Source organism: Sceloporus occidentalis, unplaced genomic scaffold (assembly GCF_023333645.1).
Source record: "Sceloporus occidentalis isolate IW3139 unplaced genomic scaffold, rSceOcc1.0.p SCAF_25, whole genome shotgun sequence".
Classification (NCBI taxonomy): Eukaryota; Metazoa; Chordata; class Lepidosauria; order Squamata; family Phrynosomatidae; genus Sceloporus; species Sceloporus occidentalis.
In genome coordinates, this window is record NW_028317005.1 from 11,781,465 (window position 1) to 11,793,412 (window position 11,948).

General features: G+C 38.7%; 1 protein-coding gene across 1 annotated transcript; it reads right to left on the reverse strand.

Moving 5' to 3' along the window:
* Positions 1-1,506: 1,506 nt before the first annotated feature.
* Positions 1,507-10,282, reverse strand: NCEH1 (neutral cholesterol ester hydrolase 1). Its single transcript, XM_089485361.1, has 5 exons — positions 10,145-10,282; positions 5,914-6,142; positions 5,209-5,278; positions 3,417-3,588; positions 1,507-2,124 (listed from the first exon to the last, which is right to left on the reverse strand). The coding sequence occupies exons 1-5, from the start codon at positions 10,280-10,282 to the stop codon at positions 1,507-1,509; spliced, it is 1,227 nt and encodes a 408-aa protein (XP_089341487.1).
* Positions 10,283-11,948: the final 1,666 nt, after the last annotated feature.

Consider the following 11,948-nt stretch of genomic DNA (forward strand, 5'->3'; position numbering starts at 1 on the left):
AGCACTGTCCTAGTGCATGTTGAGGAAACCCAAGGGACAGCTCCTGTGGTAAGCCTAGGCCTAAGAAAGCTTCAACTTCTGCCACACATTAGAGACGGCCATAGCTATAAGTACCGGTCCATGCACAGCTTGGAGTGGTTTAAGCCACAAAGAAGATTTGGGATGGCTCCAGACACTAACTAAATTGCTTAAAGCTTGTAATTCTCTTTATTCTTATAATGGTTTGTTTTTTTTTAAACATTCATATCTCCACTAAAAGAAAACAAAAAAGTACAACCCAGTTCCAACTTACAATATTTAACAGACATACAACGTCGCCCATGCACACACACTGTTTGCTATATAGGCTTTCAAGTAAAGCATGACCATAGGTTTCTCCTGGAAGCAGCAAATGGTAACAACCATTGCTTGAAAAGCATCATGTGAACTTCCAAACATCTGTTCCCAAGTAAAAAAAAAGATCAACCTGCATACAGGATTTTTTTTCTAAAGCAGCCAAAACCAAGCATTAGGGGATAGTGAAAACTGCGTAGTGGATTAAAGCAAACGTCTGCTATCTTTCTGCTGGAGGTATGTTTTTGGTTTTTTTTTAAACAAAAAACCCCAAAATAATCTGATAACGTCCCCATCGTCTTGTTAGAAAAAGCTACTGTACCTAGGGACTTAGGGCTGCAGTCCGGAAAATGGATGAGCAATGTTTTTTTTCCAAATATATACACCTGTGTATAGCATCGCATACTCAGCAGTACAAACCCTTCCCATACATCAGCATCTCTGAACTCAGAAGTGGGGTTGGTGATAAACTCAGCATGGCATTTCTACACTCAAAACACAGTTTTACTTTAGCTTATATTTCTTTTCTTACGAAACATTATTTGAAGGACAGTCAAAACATTTCCCAGAACATTTTCTAGTATGGAGTGGGATATTTTCTTTGTTCTCTTTACTTCTGTTTGTGAGTTTGAAGAACACGGAGTTGATATTCTGCTAGATTCTGGAGTGTTGTTATTGCTGGACCCTACCCAATAATCCTGAAGCTTTGCTTCCTTCCCCTTCTAAAACTATAAGGGTCAATGTATGAAAGTGCAAAGATATTTCAGTGTTAAACAACATAAAAAGACCTTTACCCCAACTATACCCAGTACTAATATTAAAAATAACATGTTTTTAGGTGCCATTCTGCATGTTTCAGGTTCTAAGCATTTGACACCCCATACTTTTAAAGAAAAAAGATTTGCCTTTTTCTATGTCACACATATATTCCAGTTACTTTAGCATTAGGAAGCGTTATGTGTTTTCTAATACTACTGTGTCTAGGGCCTACTTAAATAAAATCTTGGTTTTCTCACAATGTGGTTGACAAGAGGGCATTGTGTTTCTAGTCCTGCTTTAAAGGACACCCATGTATGTATATACAACATTATTGTAAAGTGGCAATCATGCAGTGATGCTTCTTCCCATTTAGCTCTGATAGACTAGCTGACAACGGTCCTGCTTTGTTGTTCTCTACAGATTCTCATTAAGCCATTTGATATAAGCATCTCTTGTCCGTGCACCAACTGAGAAGTAGGTTGGCCAAGTGGCAAAGATCATGCAGCCATGGAACCCGTCTTCGTAGTGATCATGAGTAACATCAATCCCTGCCTCTTGCAATCGCCTGGCGTACATACTTCCATCGTCCCTCAACACGTCATGCTCGCAGGTCAGGATATAAGTCTTTGGAAGAAGCTGAAGGGTCTCCTTCTGTGCTATTAAAGGAGAGGCCCGTATATCAAGTAATGCAGGTATCGCTTGGATTATATTAGGGGTCCCAGTGCTTTGAAACACAGGCTTGTAGTCCTTCTTGAAAGCCAAGGGAAGTAGTGAATTCCAGTTTAAACGTTCCCGTAGGGAACCAGCCTCCCTTACGTCAAGAGATGTATGATTGTTAACCAGCAATGAATGGGCGTATGCATGGCTCCCATTTAGGTAGTCCAACCAGAACTTAATCATAACAAATCGAGAGAGGATGGGCATGTCTGTGTTTTGCTGATAAGAAGGTGTATTGAAGTCTAATATTTGAAGTACTGGGTAAATTAAAGCTTGAAGTTTTACTTTGGTTGTTACATTGGGATCTTCAACAAGCTGCAAGGAAGAAAAGTTTATTAGTTGCATGAAATGACAGAAATAACATAGAAACATAGAATTTGACAGCAGATAATCATGTTTCCTGATGTACAGACCAAAACCATTGTCATTGGTCTTATTCTGGTGCTAATTAATATGGGTCCTGAACACAGAGAATGATCTATGATTTATATGAATATATATGATGTTAAAAATATGATTATGGCAAAGTGTTATATTTCCATTAATAGGCATAAATTAGTTTTATGATAATTGCTCTAGATTTGACAATTTACCTTCATTTCAGCAATAAACAGGAGATTTGCCTTATATCAAGTTTTTTTAATGGGCCATCATTTCATATTAATGACTTTAGGCTGTCCTGATGATCAGTTTCCCTTTATCAAGTCAAAACTAACCTGAAGACATAAGTAAGACATGGGCAGCCATACATTGGTTAATGAGAATGAAAGCTCGGGATGCGTGTGCATGTTTATCTTCCAATCCTTGAAGAAGCTTTTGCACGGTCCACCCACCCGACCCATTACATTGTGTTGTATATTAGGGTCTATAATATTCTATCATCAAATTACTGGAGAGGAGGTTTACTTAGTACACATGCCGGTTTTCTTTTTTAATTTCACCTTCACTAGCCATTTCACCGGCCTGCATAGAAACAGAATTTGATGGCAGATAAGAACCACACGGTCCATCTAGTCCCCTGATATAAAGACTCAGATCTTAATAAATTATTGTTCCTGTCTTAGATTGAGAATAGCCTTATACCTATCCTATGCATATTTAAAATTCCCTCGTTGTATTATCACTTCTGATGGGAGGCTGTTCAATTTGTCTATCACCCACTCAAGACTATGACATTTTGTCCTAACATGTCTCCTTGTTTGAGGTCAGAAAAAAAATATAAGCGTTAAAATAAAAAGGAAGACGAGAAGAAAAGAAGTACATTTCACGGACATCTTACCTAATCCGAATTTGCTGAGAATAGTTAATTAACAAATGACAATGTCAAATAAGTTTTGAATTCAGGCTGCTTGAAGTTAGTAATGTTGGTAAGGTAACTAAAAACTGCTTATATTAAGATGGAAATGTGTACCCAGATATGTGACAATATGCAAAGACAGAAAGAATATGTGTATATATATATATATATATATTTGGATTTAAGTTTTAAATTAGACTTGTAACTAATGTAACAGGAGAAGAAAAAAAGTCCTGCAAATATGTAGTTGGTTCTCACGCATGCACACGTTTACACGCCAACACAGAAGGCCTAGATGCACAGTTGTTACCTGCTGACACACAGCAGCAGCCAGATTCCCTCCTGCACTATCTCCAGAAATGGCAATCCTGTCCGGGTCAACAGAGTACTTCTCGAGAACTTCTGGACGCATGAAGTACTTTGAAGCAGACAATACATCGTACAGTGGTGTGGGGAAATAAACATCTGGCACTAACCTGTATCTAAAAAAAAATAAAAATACTTCTATAAAACCAACTGGGATGGAAATTCTCTAATATAAAATAAGATTTAGACTGGTTTAACTGAATAAACAGTTGCTATAACCACCCATTTAACCTGGCAATGGTTATGGAAACTGGCGAAACAGACAAGACCTATTATCAAAGAGATACGCCAGCTATCATTTCCAATCTGGTCTATACGGCTGGGGCTCTTTTGCAACCCTAAACATTAAATAAGTAAAACTTGGTGGTTTACGGCAAAAATATCTTGTAGTTGGATTGAATTCCACACAATGTAAATACTAATCTGATCACACTCAATCCCGTGGTTATTCGTGATTTAGTAGGGATTTGTGACTGGCTAAAAAAAGGGATTAAGAAAATACATGAGTGGTTTAATCTCCAGTTTGCGAGTAATTCATTCTGAACTATGCTGCAGAATCGGCAAACCTATGAGAAATGAAAGCGTTAGTTTTAACGGGTAAGTAGAGTATTGCCTTTAAATGTGGAGTCTAACGATGTCATCAGTTTCTCTTACTGCCAACACAATGAATAATGCCGGTCTGACACTATTTTAATACAGGCTTTACTGCAGTGCTTAATATATGAGCCAATGTAAAGATCTTACAAGTAACTAATTAAAAAAAGCTTCAGAAAATGTGGAAAGGCCTAAGGGTTAAATCGGTATAATCCGAAAATTGGGTTTCAACACTCTTTAATAAAGAATTATGCTAGACAAATTGTTTTGCTCGTTAATAAAAAAAAAAAGACAAATTGTCTATTCGTTATTTGAAGACAATAAAACCCATTGAGCATAAATATAAATCATTACAATCGGGTGGGAAAAAGGAGCGATCAGTTTCACATATTCTTGAATGAAAATATTGCACAGAAACATAATGGTGGAGGAAGGAAAGGTGACAATCACTCAGGTGTCCCAGGGAGCCCCCTATACAAACTATGAAATCAAGTGTTTTATAAGTACTTTCATATGGATTCTTTAGTGTTAGGGAAGAAAAATATACTTACCTTAGTGAGATGGACACAATGGGGGCGCTTTCCGAGCATGCACACCGAGGTCTCAATAACCCCCGTCCCCAGCATTCACTGGGCCAGCACTGTAGTTGAATGACGGTAAGTATATCAGGTGTAGTGAAAATAGCTGGGGGGACGGGGAGGGAAAAACGCATATGGGAAGATTCTAGAAAATCTCCCATGCATTTGCGGGGGATGACAACGACATCTCTTAGCAATCACATGCATTAAAGTGTAATACCATCTATTATTAGTAACAACATGTAATTTTGTATTATATATTATATTTTGTTTTATTTTTTTACTTGGGGGGTAATTAAAGGTGCTTGATGAATCTGAACAAATGGTTAAATATTTTTTCTCTTCGGCTTGGTCTGTTTGATTACTCTGGGTGTATTAAGCTTTCAGATTTTAGCTGATTTACACACACACACACACACATATATATATATATCTAGTGACCAACCATAAATAACCAGATTATGGAGCTGATAACGCAGCAAATTGCTGCAAAGAACAAAGATCTTTATATTAACCTCACACATTCCATGCATAGTTAGCACGTGTTCCATTGTTTAGACTTACTCAATTGAAACAACCACTGCGTTCACATCCTCAGATACTTTCCGACACAAGCTGTCGTAAGATCTCATTCCTAAAAGCAAGAGAGAAAAATGAGATATCATGTACAAAAAAACCCCAAAAAAACCCCACATTCTGAATGGTACGGTCATACCTTCATATGGAAATGTAAATATTGTGTACTCACTGACAGTATTAAAAGGGACATTGGAGCAATATACGGTATTTCGGGTGTTTCTTCCCCAAAGAGGTTTTGTTATTGAAAAGGATTTAGACTTAATCTTAAAATTCTTGAGTTCTTGCAAATTGGATCATAGGACCCTTTGAAAATATGTCATCAATCTTGGAGATCTAGTATTTTCTGATAAAGCTTAAGATTGCATGCATTTCCAGAAACACTTGGAAATAGCCATACTGAAACTTATACATTAAGGTTCACAACCCAATCCTCGTGACACACCAGCAAGGTTTTATGAATAAGCCCTATTGGAATAGAATGTGGGAATTATTAAATCCTGCCCTGTTAGTGCCTTCAGGGCTGGGTTGGGAAACCACTGCTTTATGCAAATATATGCATTAATGCTAAGTGGTGGTTTGGCCTTGGAATCTTCATCATTGTGAAACTGCTCACAACAATAATAAATTCTACAAGAAATAAATATATAGGTATTACCAGAATCAATACCAGAGACTAACAGAAACACATACTTGCACCTCCGAGAGCCCATCCTCCTCCATGGATATAAATAATGCTGCGCTTTAAAGTTTCATAAGGCTCCTTCTTGGGCTCAAAGATTCTGACCTCCACTCCATCAAAGACAGTGTCTGTAACTTTTAGCTGGCCAGATGACAACGGATCAAGCTTGTCAAAGTAACTAGAGATGAAATTCAGGACCCTCAAGTGATGGCTAAAGCCAAAATAATGGGCCAGATTGCTCTAAAAAACAAACAAACAATCAAACATTAATGAAAACTATAGCAGTATAACTGCACATATTTACTTGCACAAATTCTCAACATGATTAGCAGTATAGTGTGACACTCAGCTGCTACCATCACGCCAGATTACAAGCAGGCAAATAAGTTAGGTCAACATCTTCTGCAATAATGGGCTTTGAGATCATATTCGTTTCAATGCAAGTGTTGAGCTGGCATGCAATAAAGGCCATATGCAGGAAGCATACTTACTTTAGAAGACAGAGAGGGGGGGATATGACTGATTTCATTAGCATGCACTCCTGTTCACATTAAAAGAAAATGACGTCAAGACTGTCCCTTTAACACCACAAGATCAGTTGGGGCGTACGGCATTACCAGTATATTACACAGGGTCAGCTTTAAAGTTTTGGCAACACAAAAACTGTAGTGGTTGGACCTCCATAAAGGACAGTTACGTTCCTGAGATGATATATTTTATTGGCCCCTGAATGAGATTTACCGAATAAACCCAATCACTCTGATCTTCACGATCTGTATTGGTCCATTTTCTTTCTCTATGTTTTGGGGAACCTTTGAGGTGCCACAATCACTGCAATGCAACAAGCTTCTGTCCATCCTTCTGAAACTGTGAGGTAAAGTGTGATGTACTACATTCGACTACATCGCTTGACACAAAGCCGGGTATATTTCTTGGTGACACCCAATCTATTGCTTTTTGAGTCAGTTTTGAGCCAACAATAATTACACCCCTTACACTATAATTTGAAACTGGACTCAGTATTACAGAGAGGAGTTGAACTTAAGTTTTTTAAAAAATCGTGCAAGACAGGCTTGGGCGTAGATGCACTGAAGAATAAGGATTGACTTGATAACCGCAAAAGTGGCTACAGTTTACCCATAGAAATCAGCAAATTTCCCATTCCTTAAAGTTTATAACCTCTATCACGCACCACCATGGTGGTCTCATTATCAGTGTATGCCTACTATTCTCTCAGGCTCTTCTCGGAAACTGCATACTGCAGGCATGTAGCTATCTGGCCGCCCTACATGGGTAGCAATACAGGCACCAAAGAGTTTTATCTCTAAACTTTGCATATGAATAAATAATAATAATATAAAAAAAAAAAAATCAGAGCCATCTAACTATTCATTTTTATTTATTTAATTTTTTTACTAAAATTCAATTTTTTATGCCAACGGTGATAAAATGTCATAGGAATATTATGTTCTTCGTGACAAGTGAAAAGCTGGAGGGCTCCTTGCTCACTTTATGTTATTTTTAGCTCTCTGGCTCTTGGTGCTTTGTCAGGGTGTGCTGTTTCTCCTGGCCACTTATATTGTCTTTCAAATGATCTTTGGGAAGAAAAAAAATAATAATTTGGAAATATAACAAAATGGTAGTAAATGGCGTAAATCATTTTCTTTTGCCTTTGTCTTTTCAAAAGCCATATCATGTGACCTTCTAGGACTGAGCCTACCACAGATGGCCACCTTCCACATTTCTAGGTTTCTGTGTCAGATAGTTTCAGCATCAGCAAAATTCCTGTTCTGTGTTCAAACGGCTAAGAGTGAAAAAAGTAGGGGAAAGGTCAGTCAAAGGGCCAGTGAAAGCTCCTCCCGGCATCATTTCCATGGCTAACAATCTCAAACGCGGACATGGAGCCACCTGCTAGACTTAAGAGATCTTTGATGAGGAGGAATTACAATCCATCAAAGGTTACTAATGTATCAGTTGTTCCAGAACACAATACCGTATTGGCTCGAATATAGGCCGCACTTTTTTCCCCCACTTTAAGTCTTTAAAGTGGGGGTGCGGCCTATATTCGGGGTCTAGCGCCGGGCAGGGTTAGGATACAGATCCCCCGCAGCGGTGCAGGGGACCTGCATCCTACTCCCCGATACGCTTAGACAGCCTCCCCTGCCAGCACTTTCCACGGGGGGGGGGGGGGGGCTTGCCAGCACGGGAGGTTGTCTAAGCGCATCGTGCGGATGGTCACCGGCTGCGGAGGTTGTTTACCCCGCATCGCCGCAGCCGGTGACTGTCTGCACGATGCGTTTTACCTCTGCCCCCAAGACTTACCAGAGGAGATATTGCTATTAATTGTTTTGAATTAAGCATTTTGGTCTCCAACTGTGCTAATAAGTAAAACAGTGTCTTTTCACCCAATGTTCCAACATGTATAAACTCGTAAAGCACCCAACCGGGTGTGTCTGCCTATAATGAAGCACTAGGAAGCAATAAATAAACCAATGATTATAAGAAATGTTGTCTCAGTCTGTATATGTATATATATATATATATAAACACATGCTCATATACATACATACATACATACACATACACGCAAAAGAGGAAGCTGTACTTATTGGAAAAAGACCCAGAGTTCTGGTAACTATCCATAGACTGTGTATATTACTTTGCCTTGTTACCTAGCACCAGGCTACTACAGAATTGGTTTGGAGTGCAATAGTATATATATCTCCATACAGATGATTTAATGGATAGTGCTAAATTTAAAACCACAAAAAAAAAAAAATGTAGTTGCTTGAATGGGAACATCAGCATTCGCAGGCTGGACTGCTTAGAGTTTACTTAAACTTGTTTTTTTCTTCCTTCAATAAATCTGCCTGACGCTGGAACCCTTGAGTGCCTGGAGCCTTTATTTTTCTTCTAGAGTTTACTTAAAGTCAGACTCCATGTGGGTGAACAGTCACAAACATGTCTTTATTATCCCCCCCCTTTTACAATAGGGCAATGACCTTTTGTGGCAGATGGAGCAGAAGCATTTTATCCCCAGGACTGAATCCAGGGACCATTTTCACCAAACCCAGGGGAATTATGAAATGACTAGGAATTTATCAGGAATGCAGAATGCAACAGAACACCAATTGGTAATCTTGACTGTATTCCCTTACTAAAAACCCCCAACTCCTGTCTTAGTCTAGATTATCAGCCAATACCAGGATGAGCTCTTCAGGGAGCGGCAAACCGGTTACTAAGGGGTTACCACGGAGTGTAAACCTGCTTTCAGAAATATAATGAACCTTAGGTAGGAAAGGTTTAGAACTAAAATGTATTATTTGTCCAACATTAATATGTTCGGTGCAAGCCAACTACCTGGGATCAGCTGTTCCGGCTTTAAACTCCTATCTCAATTTACCTGATACGTCTTATTATTAGTTTAAAGTAACAGTTTGAAAATACGCACATAATAAAAGGTAAATAAAGCCTACATACACACAACAGCCATTATTGGTATAAGTTAAATGTAAATAACAAACATTGTTATATATCATGATATCATATTGCAGATGGTTCTTTTCACCTTATGTTAGATAACCCCAGGCAAAATGCAGGAGGCTTGGGTGTCCCACGCAATTGTTTTACCAATGTATATTTTGTATCACTGTGTATCATCTAGAACCTTTAGTTACTTTAAATCGGGACACAATAAATTATGTTAAAAAACACACAGTATCCGACTCGCAGTGTAATAGAGAAAAAAAAATGGATTCAATGGATATTAAAGGGATTCCTATAAGTTAGGAATGTATAGGTATAACATACACGCTAACACCCCAAACCTGACCGGGTAATGCGATATATAATTTCTATATGTAATAAACACTTGGAATTTTTTCATTCTAGATTTATTTTTATCAACAGATACAGTCTGCCCCCTCAATGCTATAGACTACATGGTGTATATTGTGACTGCTTATTGTGCCTGTTGCTAAACAGCATCTGACCTACACATAGCGTATATAGTAAAAGGCAACGCAAAATAATATCAGGCAGATCTGTTATGTTTCTAAAACACATAAGAGAACGTGACCTAGATTCAGCAAACTGGTTTGAAACAGCAGTTGATTAGATAAGGGATCTTTTCGGGGGAAGCCACTGCTGGCTTCCCTTTACGCGAGATGATGGCCACAGCTGTTTTTTTTCTTTTTATACAATATGTCATTTAAAATGTAATGAAACAAGAAAGCCGCTCACCATATCCTGCACACATCTGAAGGTGGCGTCTAGCAGCATGAGCTTCCAAGGCTCGGACACTGTGCTGGGCAGAGGAGTGTAAACATAATAGGCTGAGAAGGCGGTCAGTGCAGTAAGCAGAGCAGACGCTAATCTCATGTTGAACACTGGCTCTCCACAGCTCCGTAGAAAGTCTTCACAGCAAAAGTTTCACGACGGTTGTTGATAGTTGAAGGGCTCAGACCTGCCCTATCCAATCAGACAAAGGCAAGAAAGGCAGTCCATGCAGGATGGTGTCATGTCCTTGCAGAGCCTGCAATACATTCAGTAGTATGTAACATTGTAGAAGGACACAAAGAGCAGCGACCCCTAGTGGCAGCATGTAAATGCACACCCACAAACCAAGGGCCTTGTGCAACCTGGGTTAACTCCTACAATAGTTTGTCCCCCCCCCCATTTACTATTAACACCAGACACCACATTTTAAAAATCTGTGTTTTTGTTATTCAAAATGAGGACTGTTACACAATGAAGTGTTTTGGGATATGTATAGTTTCTCCATACATGCATTCTAAGTATACCCCTAGCCCAATCTACTATAAACACCAAGTTTTATCATACCGTCTTTTGGCAAATAATAGAATGGCTCAGTTTTAATCACCCAGGAAGCCCGTCTGACTAATGAAAGTCTAAGGACGAAATTTAGTAAGCACGACAACATTAGCGTTACCAAAAAAAATTCACGGACTGGAGATATATTTATTCTTATTTATCCAAAACCCAAAAATGTAAATATTGATATAAAATTATTCAAACGTATAATTAAAAAGTAGGATTTGCAGAAAATCACGCATGGCGATCAACATATTTCCAGCTCCCGTAGTTCTGAAGAAAGAAAGCCAACGTGTATGTATTTAATTAAGCCGTAATATTTAATACTGGTCCTTGCCAAATGCAAACATGGCAGGAATCCAAGATATTCTGTCCAATATACTGTAGTAGAAAGAGTCACTAAACTTCAATAAAATAATTTTTTTTTTGGTACACACCGTTATTTTCTTGTTATCCTCGGAATTATACTGATGTACAGATAGTTTTCTCTAAAGGCCATCTGCTAAAACAGAAGGAGCCATTGTTTCCACTGCCAAACAATAAAGGGGGCTGCTTCTCTTCCTACCTGTGCATTCGGATGCCACTATTTATCTGGGATTAACTGGGGCAATCCTGGTACCGTTGCCCTAAATGTCAATAGCTGTTCCAGCGTTAGCTTTATACTAACCAGCAATCCTGATTTTGCTGGACAGTCCTGTAGCAATGGTACTGTTTAATGTCCAGGGAAGCTATTCCAAAGAATAATGCTTTTTAACGTACTGAATAGGTACATGGATATACATTATTGAAAAAAAGATCTGAAGCAGCAGCTACAGAGCTGCAGATCCCCACCTACTCCATGGTGACACAATTCTCACCGCTGCTTGTCTCAGAAATCTGCAGAATCCCCCCCCATGCAGGTCAAAGGCGGACATTAGGAACATTTAAAGGGACCCCTTAGCTGTTATATGCATTAAAGTACACATGATGGCTGGAATGTAGTGTCCCTTTAAGGAAATAGGTTATGATTTTCGGCGGAAAAAAAAACACTTCTAAAACAATCCCCATAGCAACTACTGGAATATTGCTGCATAGTGCTTCACTTTCACTGTTTCTGGACCAGAATTGCTTGGTATATACATTTTTTTGCATGCGCAGCAAATCGTATAATGTCACATGACTTATGGTTTTGTACAGACACACATGACCTCACTTTCTGAGCTCCAATAGAAAA

Excerpts from the sequence above, each read along its gene's own strand:
- NCEH1 (XM_089485361.1), bottom strand. The coding sequence starts at position 10,282 with ATGAGATTAGCGTCTGCTCTGCTTACTGCACTGACCGCCTTCTCAGCC. Across the intron at positions 6,143-10,144 it reads TCAGATGTGTGCAGGATATG|AGCAATCTGGCCCATTATTT; the intron begins GTGAGCGGCTTT and ends TTTGTTTTTTAG. Across the intron at positions 5,279-5,913 it reads ATGGGCTCTCGGAGGTGCAA|GAATGAGATCTTACGACAGC; the intron begins GTATGTGTTTCT and ends TCTTGCTTTTAG.